General features: G+C 44.5%; 1 protein-coding gene across 1 annotated transcript in view; it reads left to right on the top strand.

Moving 5' to 3' along the window:
• The window catches only part of Cfap61 (cilia and flagella associated protein 61), a 275,906-nt gene that overhangs the window by 19,352 nt on the left and 240,778 nt on the right, over positions 1–15,776 (top strand). Inside the window, exon 6 of the mRNA XM_041670075.1 lies at positions 14,499–14,631. Coding sequence (XP_041526009.1) covers positions 14,499–14,631 — 133 coding nt within the window. The remainder of the gene's footprint in view (positions 1–14,498; positions 14,632–15,776) is intronic.

The raw sequence follows: 15,776 nt of genomic DNA, 5'->3' as shown, positions 1-15,776 counted from the left end.
GGAAATGAATCACAGTGAGGTGAAAATGAAAATTTAGGGGAGTCTGGTGCTGGGTGGCTTGTTGCCAGTATATTTAAACACAGCATAATTTGAGAGAAAAGTTTCTTGGTGGAATGCAATCCCTGGCTTACAAGAAAGCATAATTATAGCGAAACTCAACTCAGGGCTTATCATTTCTTCCAAGAAGATGGGTGATGGAAATAGGCTGCTTGCATTAGCTTAAGAACCTAAGAAAGGATCTGGGCTGGTCTTGGTCATATAGACAGCATAGAGATCATTTGGGCTATTAGCCACCTCTGGTATTGGTTGAGCGAGGTTGGGGGAGCCCCTGGTTACATAGATAATGTAAGGATCATTTAGACAATAGACATCTCTGGTCCTGGTTTTGGGAACTTGATAGGGCTTGGCCCAACAGAAAATTCAGATCACTGGGCTATTAATCACTTCCAGTTCCCAGCTCTCTACCAAAACTGTTCATATGTCCTTCCCTTTCTGGTTGTTTAAAATTTCTGTTTTCCCTGAAGATCTATGGGCACAAGGACCTTTGTGTTCCCAACATGCCAGCCTAAGGGGGACACCTTACTACACTATTCTGAGGCCCCAAGTGAGGAAACTTAACTGCCTTGTTAGAGTTCCAGCCTAAGGTGAGGACAAGCTAGCCTGCTTTGAAATAGGAGTGCATTGGGAAGTCATTTCACAGTGATGATTGCTCCCCTGTGAAGCATAAATTGTACCCTCTTCACCCGTTTCCATATTTGATGAATTTACTTTAGAAAAGCATCAAATTTGGTTGTTATAAAGAGGCAAGAACATGTAGCATTACAACATAGTTTTTAAGAGTGTGTAATGATGACATTCTAGATCTAGATTTTTGGTTCTGCCATTCACCAGATGAATAAATTTGCAAAACAGAATTGATGCTCTGGGGTCACGTGTCTCTCTGTTAGCAGTGTAGTGTGTAGACAACAGCACAGAGCTCTTGGCAAAAGCCTATGACCTAACTTAAGTCTGATGGTGTACCTCTGATTACATGTAACAATCCAATCCGCGAAGCACTAAATATTATTTACTGCAGGGGCTGGAGGCTTGCCTACTTTGTGCAGTTCAGTTTCCTGTGGTTAATTCTAGCACCATATATATCACAGAGCGGCTTGTCTGCAGTAAACAATAAGGATATTAGTTCATAAGAGGGAAGGACACAGAGAAATAAATTCAACCTCACATCCCCGCCCCCAAGAATAGCCCTCTGAGTGTTTACCCATTCCACTACGGCACATACATATAGTAGATGCTACCCCATTCAACAGAGTGAGTTGCTTCCATAGCAACCAATCACAGAGAGTCATGCTGAATAAAAGAAGGCAGATGGAGAAAAAGATATCTAGGGGTTACCTCAGTTTTATGAGGTCTACAACAGATAAAGCTACTGTGTAGAAATCAGGTTGGTGATGCTATGCTAAGGAGGGAAAGTGAGACTGGGAGGGACAAGAGGGGATTCTGCAGGAGGAGGGAGGCAGTGCTGCTGAGTGCTAGGTGGTCTGAGCTCATCAAACTATCTTCTGAAGGTCATTGAAGGTCATGCGCTTTCTCACATGTTGCCATACCTCCATGAAGAAATAAAAACTTCAGAACTTCATGGAGACGGCCTCCTGAGCTTGGTCTGAGGGGATGAATTCAACCAGAGAGGCAGAGTGGGCAAAGCGGAAGCAGGAAGCCCCTGGAATGGTCATCGCCAGGCAGATAGGCGGGTGTGGCTGCTCTTCCGTGTGTGTGTGTGTGTGTGTGTGTGTGTGTGTGTGTGTGTAGGGCAATCCCCTGGACAGGATCATCCTTAGCTGTTCCAGAAGTTGCATTCTTTAAAGACATTTTATTGACAAGTTGGCAGTGTTGTTTTTTTATGGGAAATTTCCATAAACCTAATAGTTATGCCTTTATCTTAATTTTATTTTAAAATCTCTCAGTTTCTCCCTGCCATTTTTACTACCTATTTGAAGGACAGGTTCTCTTAGTAAATGAATCACATTTTCAGATTAGAAACGTGTTAGGAATTAAAATTGTTTATAGCTAGATAGACACATGCAAGTACTGTTGACTCCATATAGCTGTTTTGCATCCAAGGATTCAATCAAAATACTCCCACAAACACCAACAAAACACACTGATAGGCAGAGTGCTTGCTTGGTTTGTGTAAGACCCTGGATTCACGCTCTAGTTCTGCAAAGAACAATGAAACCACTAAAATATTTTGAGAAAAAAAATATACTTCTGAGCCTGGCATGTTGCTACATGCTTGTACTTCCAGCACTTGGGAAGCAATAGCAAAAGGACCGTAAGTCACAGGCCATCCCGGGCTACGTGGAGAGACCCTGCCTCAAAATACAAATATACTGGGGTGGGATGAGGTGGGGTGGGAGGACTGGAGAATTGGTTCAGTAGTTAAGACCACTTACTGCTCTTACAGAGGACCCGGGTTTAGTTCTCAGCACCTACATATGACAGTTCACAACCGTAACTCCAGTTCCAGGGGATCCGATACCTCCCTCTGGCCTCTGTGGGCACTGTATGCATTACACAGTATTGTGATCATATGCTCTGTTAATTATGCACCTAATATAGCAGCTCACTGTCTTTACAGTGAGGCAAGAGACTCCCAAGGCCCCACTTTCCCCAGGGATCTACAGGCAGTTAATGGTTACCAAGGGAGGGAGTAACCACTAGTAGATTGTCCATGCTCCCTTATGGCTGCATTCTTGCTTATGCTCCTGTTAGCAACCCCAGTAAAAGTCAGTGGGTCATCAATTAAAAATAAAAAGGAAAAGGTGGGAGGTGGGCTTAGTGGGGAAGAGGAGGACGATCAGCAGTAGTCGGAGGGGGACAAGGGAAGGGGATAGGAATAAGAGGCAAATAGGATGCAGGTGCACCATAGACGTGTCTGAGAACGTCACACCCAACCCATTGTTATCCGTAAGTTATGATAACAAAAATCTTTCAAAAAAAGAACTTATTTTTATGTTCCAAGATGGCCTGGCTATTGTGTGACTAATTCATTTAGTTGTTAGTTGTTTATGGGAATGGTGATGGTGGTTAGTCTTGATTCTCACCCTTGATCATGTTGATAAGTACATAGGAGACTGTGTTTGTGAGGGAGTTTCCAGAAAGGGTTTACTAAGGTGAAGACATCCTGAATGTGGGCAGCACCATCCTGGAGTCTGAAGGCTCCACTGGAAAAAAAGGGATAAAAGGGGGAATCCAGAGAGCACACGCATCATCCCTGTTTCCTGGTGGGCGTGTTCCTGGTGGGTGTGTTCCTTATGGGCATGTTCTGATCGCCTCATCACAGCCTCCCTACCAAGACACTGAAGCCTTTGCACCTTTGACCTAGAATACAATTTTCCCATTGTAAATTGCTTTTCTCAGGTATTTGTCACAAGGACAAAACACACTGACTATGACAGAAATTTAGCTGTTGTCAAGTTTTTCCAGAAAAGAGATACCATGGGAAAAATATTAATATTCACATACTTAACACACATGTGGAGGCCAGAGGACAGCTTTGGTATCAGAGGAGGTTATCAGGCTTGGCAGCAAGCACACTGTTACTCACTGAGCCATCTTACTGCCCCCCAAACATTTTTTTAAATTTTAAATATACAGTTATTATGCCCATTTGTATCTTATAAATTATCATTTTCCGGAAGAATAGTAAGAATACTTTCAACATAGACATTCTGCAAGACGTTGTTGCATTGGAAAAACTGCTTATCCATGCAGTACTGAAGCTGACATGCACAGAAGTAGCCAAACAGAAAGCGATCCATTTCTTTTACTTTGTTAGCTTGCTCCCTGGTGCCCTTTCTACTGTTCAGGATGTCCATAACAGGAGAAGAGACGGACAATGTGCTCAGTCGGCATCTGGCTCCAGGAAGCTCTTACTGACTGTTCCAGTCGCTTTTCGGTCTCTGTGATTTAAAAACCCGACAAAGCAATCTGGGGAAAAGAGCTTATCCTGGCTCATAGTTTAAGACTCCAGCCCGTCATGGTGGAAAAATATGGCAGTGGGGACTGAATCTGAGAACTGTGGATGCTTGTGGCTGCTTGGCTCTCTCTCTAGGTTTATACCATCTAACATCCCAGTCAGGGAAGAGTGCCACCCACAGTGGGCAGCTCTCCCTGCCTCAGTAGACAAAATACTGACGCTCCCCCCCACCCCCAGTTGTTCAGAGACTAACCTACCGGGATCATCCCTCTCAGGTGTGCCCAGATCTCCTCCTAGTGATGATCCTAGATCCTGTCAAGTAGACAGCACTAACCCTTATTAAAGCAATTAATAGTTCCCGCTCAGTCTCAGATTCTCCCTTGCCATTTCCTTCTTCACCATTTCCTTTTCTTTTTCCTCTCTTAAGACTTACTTAGCAGGATGGCTGTGGCCTTCCACTGGGCAGGGCCCACAAAGCTAGAAGTAAACCTCTGGATACCTGAAACCCAAGGTCTTGATCACGCAGCCTTTGCTGTCTCACTGTTCTGTTTGCTAGCACCACAGAGACTCCATGAGGAGCAGATACCAAGACGGGGGTTGTCCTAATCCAAAGAGATGAAGAGGGAGCATTTATGCTAAGATAACGAAGGCACAGTAGTGAATTCAGGTGGCGTTCGTGACACAAAACAGCGCTTTTGCCTGAAGAAGGTACAGACGTGTACCATTTTTAAAGCCTTTTATCCCAAACTGATAGATTGGCGTTTTAGCATTCGTGGATCTAACATTGCCGGTATCTTGAAACTTGCGTGGACTTTTACCTCAAGAGTGCTAGAAACACAGACATTGCATGGCCTCATGGAGTAGGCGTGGCTTCCTGCCTCTTAGGCTGCCGCTTTACACTGATTTCCTCCACATTTGACATCTGTTTCATCAGTAGCTACTCGCACTGATAATTAATGGTGAGGAGCACAGTTCTTAAGACACTAAACCAGGGACGGGTTTGGGGGATGTAATTATCCCTCTGCTGTTTAACTAGCAACATATTCAGAACCGAATGAATTAGCACCATAATCCCCTCTCCTGTTTCTTTCATTCGCCACGTGGAAAACGATGCTGTAATCTGCTCTTCTACGGAGACACTAATTAACAAAGTTACTCTTCGCCGTCTTTCATTATGTCTGAAACAGAGCGTAGCTGCCGCCGGACACACCTTTAAAAGCCACAGTGCTCTTAATTAATCTTCAGTGGTGGGTGCGAGGTGTTCGCGGCTAGAAACCCCTGGTCTTGGGAGGGTGGGACTTCCTTTTCCAAGTTCTCGCCGGAGTAGGGAAGACTAAGCCAGGAGAAGGGTTATGCACTGCCTGGGAGTGTTGTTAAATAGCTCGAGTTCCCCTGCATGGCATCCTGTCTATTTGCAGATGACGATGGTTAATCATGTTGGCTCAATTACTGTTTTTCAAAACAGATGAAAATTTTCTTTGTTAGAAGAGAGGAAATCAGGAACTCCGTAAATGTTAAAGGACATGGAAATGCCAACTGCCCAAATTTGATTGTTACAGCTGCATGCTTGTATCAAATCATGCATCCCGCACAAATATGTACAATAAAGAACACATTAATAAAGAACTTAAAACTTTAACCTTTAAAAAATAAAAAGAAAACTAATATTTCAAATAATGTCTTTTAAAAAAACACTGCCTTTTGTGAGTCCAGCCTGGTCCACAAAGTGAGTTCCTTGACACCCAGTGCTATCACACAGAGAAATCCTGTCCCAAAAAACCAAACCAAACAAACAAAAATAAACAACAACAACACCTACCTTTCATTCGTGGAGGCAGATATTTCATTTACTTATTTGTTTGTTTTTCGAGACAGGGTTTCTCTGTGTAACAGTCCTGGCTGTCCTGGAGCTCTCTGTGTAGACCATGTTGGCCTTGAACTCACAGTGATCCACCTGCCTCTGCCTCCCAAGTACTGGGATTAAAGGTGTGTGCCACCACCGCCCGGCTGAGGCACTTTTTTTAAAAAAATAAACATAACCTTAAATCTATTTTACTTACTATTTGTTTATTTGTGCGCATGGGTGTTTTGTCTGCATATGTATCTATGTACCGTGTGCATACTTGGTACTAGAAGAAGGCATTGGATCTTCTGGAGCTGAAGTTACAGACAGTTGTGAGCAGCAGTGTCAGTACTTGGAATTGAACCCAGGCCTTCTGGAAGAACAACCGATGCTGTTAACCACGGAACCATGTCTCCTGCCCCAGAAGCTAATTGTATAAAACAGCTGATGGTTTTTTGCTTTTTTCAATTTGACTTCTAAGCAATTCATAGGAATTAATGTTTTGAGCTATAAGTAATCAAGATCCTGAAACATTTTAAAAGGAGATGTAGAAAAATTACAACATTTATCTGGAGACTTTCTTGTCACCAAATTTGGGGAATTTGTTACCAAAATGCTGCACCAGACTTGTGTTTTGGTGGTCAATCCATTGGTGAGATGGACATGTGCATCCAATCCCAGCGGTAGAGATGGCAGGGACTTACACGGCCTCTTGCATACCTTGAAGTCTTCCTAATGTATAGAAACCTTGGGTTTAAAAATTCCCCATAAGTTTAAAAATCACAGTTTCCAGTGATCATAAATTGAATGGGCCTAACTGCCAGTTTAAAAGTTCTAGAATGAACGTTTAGAAATGAATTTAATTTTCATAAGGAAGACCACTAGAGGGCACAAGAGCTCTTGGAAAGAAAAAGGTACTTCATTTTTGAGCCGTGGATGAAAAGAAAAATAATCTAGTTGCCAGCAACCCCGTGTTGCCCTGTCCCATGTTGAGACAGTGTTCTTGATTTAACAAAGCAATCTGTATTCTTTAGAACTAAATTGAATTCGCTATTATTTTTTCAAATATACTACAGTAAAATGTATTTGTGATATTTAAAATGACAGCTTTTTTAGTAGTATATTTTAAAGTCTAATTGGAGAAATGCAGACCCTTTCTTTAGCTATGGAAGATGCTTGGAGGCTGGCGGAGGAGTCTGGGAAGTCGTCTGGATGTGCAGACTGCCTCTGTGCTGTTGCTAAGGTGAACTTCCCCAGCACGTGACACCACACACCTCTCTGACTCAAGGGAAGCCAGCCTGTGCCTTTTCCTCTAGGATGGTGGTCATATAGAGCAGACAGGATGTTGCATTAGTGATGTGATCTGACAAACTGTGTGTTGCCAAGAGACTTGGCCAAACTGCCAGGAAGGGTTATATGGGATCCAGGGCACCACCGTGTCCCTCCTGGCTCAAGGACACAGTGAAAGGATGGCTAAGTTTGTCTTTTCATCTCTCCATCTTCCAGAAAGTCAGCCAGAGCCACCACATGGGCCATCCTTAGTTTTTGCCATGCCCTAAATTTAGAAGATGCCCAATCCCCCAGATGAGGTAAAACCAAGCTCAGCTCCACTTTTGTCCGACCTGGTTCTCAGAGTCCGCTGGACATCCGAGTGCCTAAGAGAATGGCAAATCCTTATGGGTTGGACCTGTTGTTCTCCTAAGAAATTCAAGTATTTTTTTAGTTGCTGGCATCGACAAGCTCATGATTTCTCCTCCCAAGCCGCCTTCTGAATGAAGATGTAAAGGAATACTACTTCTCTGAGAACCGTGTTTCTGTTGTCCTCCGTGCTGAGGGACTCTATAACCTCAGCGCGGTCATCACTGTGGGCATCACTGTGGTCATCACTGTGGGCATGTTGAACAGCCTGCAAATGCTAGGACGTGCCTGCTGAGCGTGCCACCCTTGCACTGAGATTGTGCTGTCATCTCTTCTTCAGAGAGAGAAAGAGAGAGAGAGAGAGAGAGAGAGAGAGAGAGAGAGAGGAGAAAGAGGGAGGAGAGTGCTCTTAGAGACATTTTACTGCATGGATGGTTCTCCTTAGCCAGAGGCATTCTTGCCACAAGGCTGGCTTTGTCATATGCCATTTGAGACTTGGAGGCTGATGTCATCCGTTAGCATTAGCGCTTAGGGTGATGCAAGATCTTAAATTATCGATTACCCCAAGGAATGCATTTAGTGTGTTGAACAAGTTCCTCGCTACCCATTTTGGAGAAGGGCTTAAGGGACAGTGCTCAGAACTCCAAGGCTTGAATGTTTACTTCTTGTTTTTTCTCAGGAGAATCGGTATTAAGGTCTGATTTTGGACAACTTTGCTAATGGGCTGCGTGAGGTTCATGGCTTAGGGCTTTTCTGGATCTTTATTCCTGAATATCCAGGAAAAATATTCCTGAATTTTTTTTAGTTTTAAATTATGAATATGTGTTTCTTTATTGTATGAAACATTTACAACATACCAGTCTCACACAGACACACACACACACACACGTACATACTCACGAAAATTTCGGGCCACAATTTTATTAAGTTTGTATATAAATATACAGCATATAATGATCAAATCTATGTACATTAATGTAGTTAAAAATTGCCATCTCAAACTGTTTTTTCTATTTTTATGTTGTTTTACTTCAGAGACAGGGTCTTACTATGTAGCCTTGGCTGACCTGAAACCCGCTATGTAGACCAGGCTGGCTTCAGACTCAGAGACCTGTCTGCTTCCCAACTCTGTGCTTGGGTTAAAGTTATGTTCCACCATATCTAGCCTCAAATTTTTTTAAAAAAACAATATTTTCACTTATTCTTTGAGAATGTCTTATCATCTATTTTGATCGTATTCATCCCCTCTTACAACTCCTCCCAAATTGTCCCTCTTGTCCCTCAACTTCATATTCTCTCTCTATTTTTAGAAATCCATAGTCTGGTTTGTGATAGCTGACTACCCTGGGTGTAGGGGCTTCCCTGAGTGTTACTCCATTGGAGAAAACTGACTTCCATGGCCCAGCTGCAGTTAAATGTAGACAGCTCCTCGGCTCGAGGTGAGACCTGAGGCCCACTTCTCCTCCTTTGTGCTGGGATCTTTGTCTGGCCTGCATTTGTGCAGGTCTTACGCATGCTGTCGCAGTCTCCATCAGCCCACGAGTACATCTGACTCGTTCTCCTGCAGTCACCTGCCATCCTCGACCTTTACAGTGTTTCTGCCCCCTCTCCCTCATGGATCCCCGAGCCTTGAGGGGGGGAATGTAACCAGACACCCCACTCGGGGCCCAGGAGTCTGGGGTCGGTTGTTCTCTGTACGTTGACTGGTTCTGGGTTTCCATGACAATTGCCATCTACTACAAGAAGCTTCTCCGATGAGCCTTGAACTGTGTACAAATTTCACATTCTAGTTTGGACTCTGGGCTCAGATTCCAGGCCTAGAGTCATATTTCGTCATATAAAATAATAAAATAAAATCATATAAATAAAAATTGAGTTTGGGCTTTGTTAAAAATTTTTTTGGACAGATGAGCTGTGTATACATACCTATAGATGATTAGTCTGATGCATCCTGTCACCACTCAATAACAGCCACAAAAAATAGACCCCTATGCATATACATGCACACACAGAGGTTTTTTTTTTTTTTTTTTTTTTTTGCTTTTTCGAGACAGGGTTTCTCTGTGTAACAGTCCTAGCTGTCCTGGAACTTGTTCTGGAACCAGGCTGACCTCAAACTCATAAAGATCCGCCTGCCTCTGCCTCCTGAGTGCTGGGATTAAAGGTGTGCACCACCACTGCCTGGTGGATTCTCTTTTATTTAAAACTTTTTAAATTTTACATACTAACCCCAGTTCCCCCCTCCCTTTCTTTCCCCCACTCTCCCCTCCCCATCTTCTCCTCAGAGGAGGTAAGGCCTTCGTTGGAGAGTCAACAAAGTCTGGCATACCAAGTTGTGGTAAAACCAAATGCCCCTCCCCTCCCAATCAAGATTGAGTAAGGTATCCCGCCATAGGGAATGGGCTTCACAAAGCCAGTTCATGCATCCAGGATATGTCCTGGGAGTTTGGACTTTCTTATATGAATGTCATTTCAGTGTACTTGTCTTAGGTGTTACTATATCGCTGTGAAGAGACAGCATGACCGTGGCAACTCTTATAAAGGAAAGCATTTAATTGGGGGCTTGCTTGTAGTTTCAGAGGCTTAGTTCTTTATCCTGGTGAGGAGCGTGGCAGCTGGCATGGCAGCGGGTCCTGGGAATTAGCTGAGAGCTGCACCCTGGTCCGCAGACAGAGAGAGAGCAATGCTGAGCGTGATGTCAGCTTTCGGGAACTTTCAAGCCTGCCCCCAGTGATTCACTACTCCAACAAGGCCACGCCTCCTAATCCCTCTCAAATAGTGCTACTCCCTAGTGACTAAGCATGCAAATGCATGAGCCTAAGGGGGCCGTTCTTATTCAACCCACCATAGCACTTAGAAATGATTAGAATATTAAGTTATTTTTCCAGTTGTGTAAAATAGCTTTGATATTTGTTAAAATAGGTTTGATATTTATTGACCTGTGTTGGTACACCCTTAATTTTTGGGTAAATGTTCTTAAAATGGAATCACAGGCTATTTCTCCTAGAGCATTACTTCTCCGAACAATGTCACCAGGGATTCTTTTTAATGGGGGAAAAGAAAGCCTCTGTGGACAGTGGCTTTTTTGCAGGGTAAGTGGGAAACAAGCAGAGTTCTAGGTTCTTGTTGCTGAGGGTGCGAGGCCTCACACAGAGGGCAAACACTTGCTGTGTGGGCAGTAGGCTAACACTCCAGTGTGCCACCCCATTGCGTGGTCCCAGGATTCATGCCCCACTCCCTTTGTAAATGAGAGCACTAAGACTTGGAGGTGAAATATCTTTGCAGGTATCTCAGCAGGGAGTGGCAGAAGGCTAAGGAGAAGGATTATGGAGTGGCCAGTGGAGTACTGTAGGTTCAGATTTCCAGAGGCATCCTGGGATTAGGAGTCTTTTCTCACAGAGCTGTGAGTGGAGGTTCTTGGGAAGGACCCAGTCCTTACTGCCTGTCACTCCTGCACCATAATTCAGAGCTGTGTTAGATCTTCTGTGCCCCCCCAACTTATTCCTTGGTTATTAAGATGCCACATCTTGCTTAAAATAATCAATGCTATAGCGAGACACTGTATATCCAGTGATGATCCCAGTGTTGAGTGTTTTGGAAGAGGAGCCTGGAAGGAAGTGTTAATGGAGGGTGGATGGTGCAGGTCGTCTTCAAAGATGCAGGAATTAGGAATAGGCAAGTGGATCGGAGTACTGAGTAGGAAGAGAGACAAGAAGCGTTAAAGAAGAGTGCATATGTCAGCTCGCACATGGTTGGGATAAGGCGGATGTGATGGAGGCGAGGGCCCTTGGACCCATCCGGAAACAGCGAGGAGCTCTCCGACATTTCCAAGTGACCGATGGAGCCGAGAGAAGCAGAGCTGTGAGGCCACACTGACGGTGGATGGAGCAGCCAATGGGATGTCAGGGTAGTGGTCCAGCCTTCTGGAGTCAAAAACTCTGCCTGCTGATTGTGGGTGTTCTCCAGTTCTTACCGGTTCCTCCCACCTGAGTGATAATTACAGTCTGATTTACACTTACACGTGTCTGATCACGTGGCATAGTGGATGTAGTTCAGAGATAGAACACTGCGTCTTTGATAGGCACAGGTGGCAGATACAGGGTCCAGACCAAAGTGGTCTTTTTTCTTCTAGTCTTTTCAAAAGAACACCCAACAGGCCTTTGATGGATTTATGGTGGACCTTCACATATGTGGTCACCCGGCCACAGATGACAGCTGATAATTCTCCAAGTGATCGGATACACACGGAAATACGTGGGCAGGTGTCAAGGGCAGCATCTGAAGGGCACTTGTGTTTTAAACATGCAGTTGGTGTTCGATTTTGGCTCCCCGTTTGGGCCAATCCCTCTGATGCCCTGGTGTGAGGGAATGAGATGGCCAGTGGTAACATCAGAGCCAGGGTGATAGTAAAATTCAAGATTTTAGATGCTTAGATGGGAACCGCTGCCTTCCGTCCTTTCAGAGTGTTGACAGTTAACAACACCTTTGGTCACAGTGTGGTGGCTGACCAGTGCTGCTTTCCCCTTGTGAGTATCTCTTCACAGGGAAGAGGAGGGAAGTTTAGGGAACCAAGGGTGCTGTGGGCCATTAAAGAGAAATGTATAAGGAAGGCTAAGCATTCTTTGTCATATGCTTCTCTGAGCTTTTACTATGTGACTGTGACCCTCCAGGAGAGGGCTCCAAACCGTTCTTTTCTCATTGTTTTGTTTTGTTTGCACGGAACTTTCTCCCCCATGGCCCTGCAGTTCTTCATGGTACCCAGAAGTCATGTTGATCAAGGAACATCTAGATATTATGTATGTCTTTCCCTTTGGTATTTGGCTAGCTCTCTTAGCTCTGAGATCTGAGTTGGTATTTGGTTTGGTTTACTTTTTTGAGTCAGGGTCTCACTCTGTATCCCTGACTGGCATGGAACTCACTACATAGACCAGGCTGGCCTTGAACTCGCAGAGATCAGCTTGCCTTTTCCTCTTTCAGTACTGAGATTAAAGGTGTTCACCACAACACCCAAGAGGTGTTTTGTTTTGAGACAGAGTATTGCTTTGTAGCCCAGGCTGGCTCCAAATTCCTTATCCTTCACTCTCAGTCACCTAAGTGGTGTGCCTCCTTGCCAGGCAGCTCTGATTTTTTTAACTGTTTATTTATGTATTATGTTTCTGGGGATAATCCCCAGATTTGTGCATTCTAGGTAAAATGATCCACCCATATCTCCAGTCCAGATTTTATAGAGATCTATCTTTTTTAAAAAAATATATTAGTTTCATTAAGGTATTTGGAGTTTTTTGTTTACATATATATATATATGTGTGTGTGTGTGTGTGTGTGTGTACGCATGCATACATACATACGTACGTACACACATCACAAATGACTCTTGGATCTCATTCCTTTCTTTTCAATATGCTTTTAAGAATATTTAGTTTTGTGTTTTACCTGTCTAAGATCCTCTAATACTGTGTTCCTGATACTTAAAAAAAATACTCCAAATTCACGTGCTTTTCCCTGTAGTGTGTTTGAGATAACTTTTGACCTATATTCTCTCTACGCTTTTTAGTTCATTACTCTATCATCTACTCCGCCACATCTTCTAGTATGTTCTCTTCGGGGCTGATGCTAGCCCTGACTTATTCCAGCGGTGGTTGAGCCTGTGTCAGTAGAGGCAAAAGTTTTATCCTGGGAGCCGGATGGAGATCATTTAGTTGAAAACATCCAATTTGGGGAAGCCATCTATGAAAGACTGGGGCGTTGTTACAGCGGGGTTGGGAGGAGTTGTGACCCATCTGGTTGGATGATGAACCTCGGTCACTGAGCCAAGGACACTTCTCTCAACTCTTTTTGCATGCCACTTCCGGCTTTCAAAGAGTGTCATAAAGAATGCCATTTTGAAGGGCACCGTGAACTTTAGGTCTGGCAAAGGCAGGACTTTTGTTGGCAGGCCTGAACTCATCCTGAGGCCGTGCTGCAGCTCTGTGGGCTTGGGCAAGCCATCTCATAAACCCTGAAAGCATCTGATCAGAGGAAAGGGCACTGCCTGACCCCTGGGATTGCTCTGAGAGGCACAACAGCAGAGATGGAGGAAACATTGAGCCATATGCACATACGGATTCCTAAGTAGACGGGGCTAGTGTCAGCCTCAAAGAGAACATACTAGAAGATAAAATGGGGCGGTGGAGATGATAGAGTAATGAATAAAAAAGGTAGAGAATAAAGGTCGATAGTTATATCAAACATACTACGGGGAAAGTCATGGGAATTTGGAATATTTTTTAGTAACAGGAACACAAGATTAGAGGATCTTAGGTAAAATACAACACGAAATGTCCCCAAAAGTACACTGAAATGAAGAAAGACATGGAGTCCAAGAGCCAGCATCACCATGTGGTAGTAAGCCTAGTTCCTACTTCCTGAACTAGGTGTCAAGGACATTGTAAAGTGTCCTAGAATGGAAGTCAAGGTGAATGTTCCCAGAATGGTGAGCAGGGCTTGGTTACCTTCATAGCACTTTTCCCTCCATGGTAAAGTGCAGAGATGTCTCAGAAAAGAAACATATAAGGATAAATAGTGACAGCAATGGTTCTGCAGTTCAAGGTAGACACACATGTGCACACAAACACACACACACACGCACGTACACGAGTGTTTTAAAAATTTAAAAAAGGAAAGGGATTGTGGGATAATGCCATAGAAGTGGCGATCCTTAGAACACATTTGGGAAGTGCTGTCCTCCACTGTCCTTGGGTTCCTGCCGGATGCTGCCTTCCCTCCCAGTCTCCAGCAACACTGACCCCTCTGCTGGCATGACCCACCTCCCTGTCCTTCTCATCACTGCCGCCCTTCATCTGGAGAGCTGTAGTGTCATCTGAAATACTTGAAGTTATGGAAGTGTCTTACAGTTCTGGTTGTGACGGCATCAACCCCTTTCACAAGTGTTGCTGTATCTTTGGCGCTTCCCACAGGGGTCGAGCACAGTAGGTGTTCTGTGGGGGGGCGGGGAAGAAATGGCTGGAGCGAACACTAAACCGGAGGCTCTCTGTTACACAGGGTAGAAGACCATGACGATCTCATGCCAATATTTATGCACTATGACAACACGCTGAGAGAAATTTATGGCGAATACTTCCTGGCTGAACTAATAGAGGCCCAAGACGAAGAGAATCATGCTGTGGTGTGTGAGGTTGGTGACTGACCCTCCTGGGGACACAGTGAAAGGAACAAGAGGAAGGAGCCATGCTGCTGCTGGCTTGCTGAACATCCCTGGAGTTGATGTGCCCTTCCCTCCTGCATACCCTTCTAGGTGATGCCAGGCCAGCTTGGGGGACCAGAGAAAGCTGGGTGCTGGTCACGTCCTGGGCCAGCTGGTTGCCATGCTCCTGGCCGGGATTTGTGGTGTGGAACTGTCCAGTGTCTCTTGGATCTGGCAAGGTATTGGAAGAGCAGAGGACAAGGTTAAGTTTAGGAAGAAAAAATTTTTCTTTAGGTCCTGGTAATTGAGAAGGAGGGTGTCAGGGAAATAAGAGAGGGTTATATCTGACCTGTTTAAAGTGACCTCGATTCGGCTCTCTGGAACTCATAAGAATTCTTTGAGTTTGTAAAACGTAAGTTTCAGACACATACATTGTATAAACAGCAGCATATTTATGCCAGAATGACTGTGACAGACGTTTTTGCACAATGAAAAGTATCTTTAGTAAACGACCACAGAGAATTTAACATCTTTGATCTTGCAGTAGTGCAGTGGTAGCACTCTGCCAGAGTTGATTAATAGCCTATCAGCATTTTATTGATAGTGTTAAGACTCTAAACGACAGCATGAGAGAGAAATATGATAACTTGCATTTGTCCTCAGACCTTAATAACTTGCAGGTGGTCCTTGGTTCTCTAGTTATCAAGGTGAGGACGATACAGCAGTAAGCACCATCCCTCGTGGTCTCTGCTTCAGCTTTTGCCTCAGCTTCCCTCCATGCTGGGCTGTAAACCTGTCAGTCATTTCTTCCCTTTCCTCCCCCAGTTGCTTTTGGTCTGTGTTCTATCCCAGCAACAGAGACTAAAGTAGGACAGAGGCCACAGGGAGTGTATGATGTCAGAACAGGGCCACAGGAGTGGGGTCTTTCACCCACGCTCACGCAGTCCGAGGAAAGCGTCTGGAAGCAGCAGGGGTTCTCACACTTGAGCTGCCTGGGGAGCCCTTGGACTAAGGAACCCCAGGAGACTTGGCCTTACCCAGGCAGCGGGTGGGGAGGAGAGTGGGGGCGGGGAGGCTGCTTTTCTCTAAGTTGCAGGGTGTTGTTGCTCAATGGAATTGCGTTCTACATTAAAAAA

Source organism: Microtus oregoni, unplaced genomic scaffold (assembly GCF_018167655.1).
Source record: "Microtus oregoni isolate MIOR12 unplaced genomic scaffold, Mior012 000020F_ref0000438, whole genome shotgun sequence".
Lineage (NCBI taxonomy): Eukaryota > Metazoa > Chordata > Mammalia > Rodentia > Cricetidae > Microtus > Microtus oregoni.
Note: the sequence above shows the minus strand (reverse complement) of the source record. Positions and strands in the feature narration are given on the sequence as shown.